This window comes from Gekko japonicus, unplaced genomic scaffold (assembly GCF_001447785.1).
Source record: "Gekko japonicus isolate JY-2015 unplaced genomic scaffold, Gekko_japonicus_V1.1 scaffold3848, whole genome shotgun sequence".
Lineage (NCBI taxonomy): Eukaryota > Metazoa > Chordata > Lepidosauria > Squamata > Gekkonidae > Gekko > Gekko japonicus.
Genome location: NW_015164313.1, coordinates 34,717 through 37,033, shown reverse-complemented (window position 1 = coordinate 37,033; position 2,317 = coordinate 34,717). Strand labels below are relative to the sequence as shown.

The 2,317-nt window shown below is 53.3% G+C and overlaps 1 protein-coding gene across 1 annotated transcript in view; it reads left to right on the top strand.

Moving 5' to 3' along the window:
* Positions 1-1,857: 1,857 nt before the first annotated feature.
* Positions 1,858-2,317, top strand: part of LOC107108398 (ADAMTS-like protein 5) — a gene marked incomplete at its 3' end in the record, with an annotated part of 34,391 nt that continues 33,931 nt past the window's right edge. The window contains exon 1 of the mRNA XM_015408828.1: positions 1,858-2,024. Coding sequence (XP_015264314.1) covers positions 1,918-2,024 — 107 coding nt within the window. The remainder of the gene's footprint in view (positions 2,025-2,317) is intronic.

Sequence of the window (2,317 nt, the reverse complement as noted above, 5' to 3'; positions counted from 1 at the left end):
GCATGGAGAAAGGAGAGGCAAAAGAGAAAGGTGTCTTTCCTCTGGGGCCCCATCCAGGCTGCCGAGCCATAGTACAAAGCAGGCTGCGGGGCAAAGGTGAAAAAACGAAGCTCAAATAAATAGCCCTGTGCAGCTCAGCATTTTGCAAGAGAGGTTTCTGCACATGTTGTTTTGAATTGTATCGGGCTTTGCACCGTGAGACCCAAGTTTCCTTCACAAGCCTTGAATTTCTCCACTGAAACTAATCAAGTTTGGACAGCTCTGAATGGGAAGAATTAACCGGTTTTCATGTGAGTGGGATTTTTCTTTCCTACTGTTCGACTGTATTCTTTTTGCCTGTGCCTTCCTCCTAGGCTTGCCAGTCTCCAGGAGGTACCTGGGGATCTCCGCCTATTAGAGTTTTTAGTGTTGCAAGGTCCCCCCTGGCCACCAGGGTAGGATGAGGGGTAGGGTTGCCAGATCCAGGTTGGGAAACTCCTGGAGATTTGTGGAGGTTAGGAACCTCAGTGGAGTAAAATAGAGTCCACCCTCCAGAGCATCCATTTAGTCCATGGATGAAGCTGTAATTTCAGGGGATTCCCCAGGGCCCACCTGGAGGCTGGCATCCCTGTCAGACCTGCAGGCGACCAAGATCAGTTCCCCTGGAGAAAACGGCTACTTTGTAGGGTAAACTCTATGGCATGATACCCTGTTGGGGTTCCTCCCCACCCCACCCCAGGCTCCAACCCCAAAATCTCTGGGTACTTCCAGACCCAGAGCTGGCAACCAGTGTTCCCTGTAAGCTGTGGAGTCTTGTGAGCAAAAATTCTACTTTGTGAGCTACTTGGCATTAAAGGTGTGAGCGGGCGATTCGGCTACTGCATCAATTAGTCTGCTCTGACGCCATCCTTCCTGAGCTGAGACAAAAATGTGTGAGCCAGAGGCTAAAAAACTGTGAGCTAGCTCGCACTAACTCAGCTTAGAGGGAACACTGCTCTCAACTTACACAATCCCCTTCTTTTCCCCAGCCCTCCAAATAACCAACTTGCCAGTTTGCTCTCTCTCTTTAGAGGTCCGGATTCATTCCTTACTCTCGTTTCAGGCCGTCAGTTCATCGTAGGTCTGCAGCCAAACTTCACTCCTTCCTGCTTCGGGCTCTCTTTCCGCCACCTCCCTCTCTTAAGATTCTGCCCCCCCCCCCCCCCACCCCCATGAGAATTTATTTATAGCCTGTCCTTGCATGCACGTGTTTGGCACGAGGCCTGGAAAACGACTCTGGGCATCCAGGGGTTAATGCGAATCTCCTTTTCTTTCTCCCCCCCCCAAAAAAAATCTGGATGATATTTTTAAAAAGAAAAGGGGGGAAATAAGTCTGCAAGGGGACTTATTCCTCACATCCCCCCCCCGCTCCCCTTTGAAAAGAAGGGGGGGGAGAAGAGGAGCAGAGGAAGGATGTGTATGTATGTGTGTGTGTGTGTGTTGGGTGACTATTTTTAACCCTAGAAGTGGTGCGTGCATGAGTGGTGGTGAAGGGTTAACGCGAAAGCCGTTTCTGCCCACACCTTTTTCCGTATGAATATTAATATCTCCAGTTGCTGGAGGCTGGAACTGAGGATTTTTTGGGGAACACGGCGCACGACATTGAAGGAGCGGAGTGGATACAGGGCAGCAGAGAGGGGGTGGGGGATCACCCCCCCCTGAAGCTCTTGCTACTACCCCACCCGGTCCCGCCACCCTTGGGACGCCATCCAAGCTTCTGGGACAGGCTCCAGAACAGCTGAGGGACGAGCATGCCGGAGTTTCCACAGCGGGGAGCTGGCTGCAGACGGCTGGGTGCGGACGCCGGGGTCTGATCACAGAGGCGAAGCTCCCAGCTGGCGATCCCTCCTGGGTCCAAAGCCTTCGGGGGCAGGAGAAGCCCTGCCGGAGCACCTAGAGATGCCGGGGGTGAACTTCGCGGGCCCCTTTGATGCTGGGCTTTGGAGAAGAGGCACGGAACGCAATCTGGGGCATGACCCCATAACCTCTGGTGCCCTGAGCGTCTGGTGAGTATCTTTATGCACTGGCCACGGGAGTGTAAAGCTCCATCCAGCATTACAGACGGGAAAACGTAGGCTCAGGGACTGGAGTGATGGGGGGCTAGAGGCAGAGGAGTGGGACATTTTTTTTATTTATGGGGGTCTTTACCAGCCTCTCCAGTGTGTACCCCCCGCTTGTCCCAAGAGTTCTCATCGTGGCTTTTTGCCTTTTAACCGCTGGCTGCTCTCTGGCTTTCTGGGAGTAAGGACCCAGGAGCCCTGGCGGAGGCTCGTCTCCAACATTGCTTGTGGGAGAATGC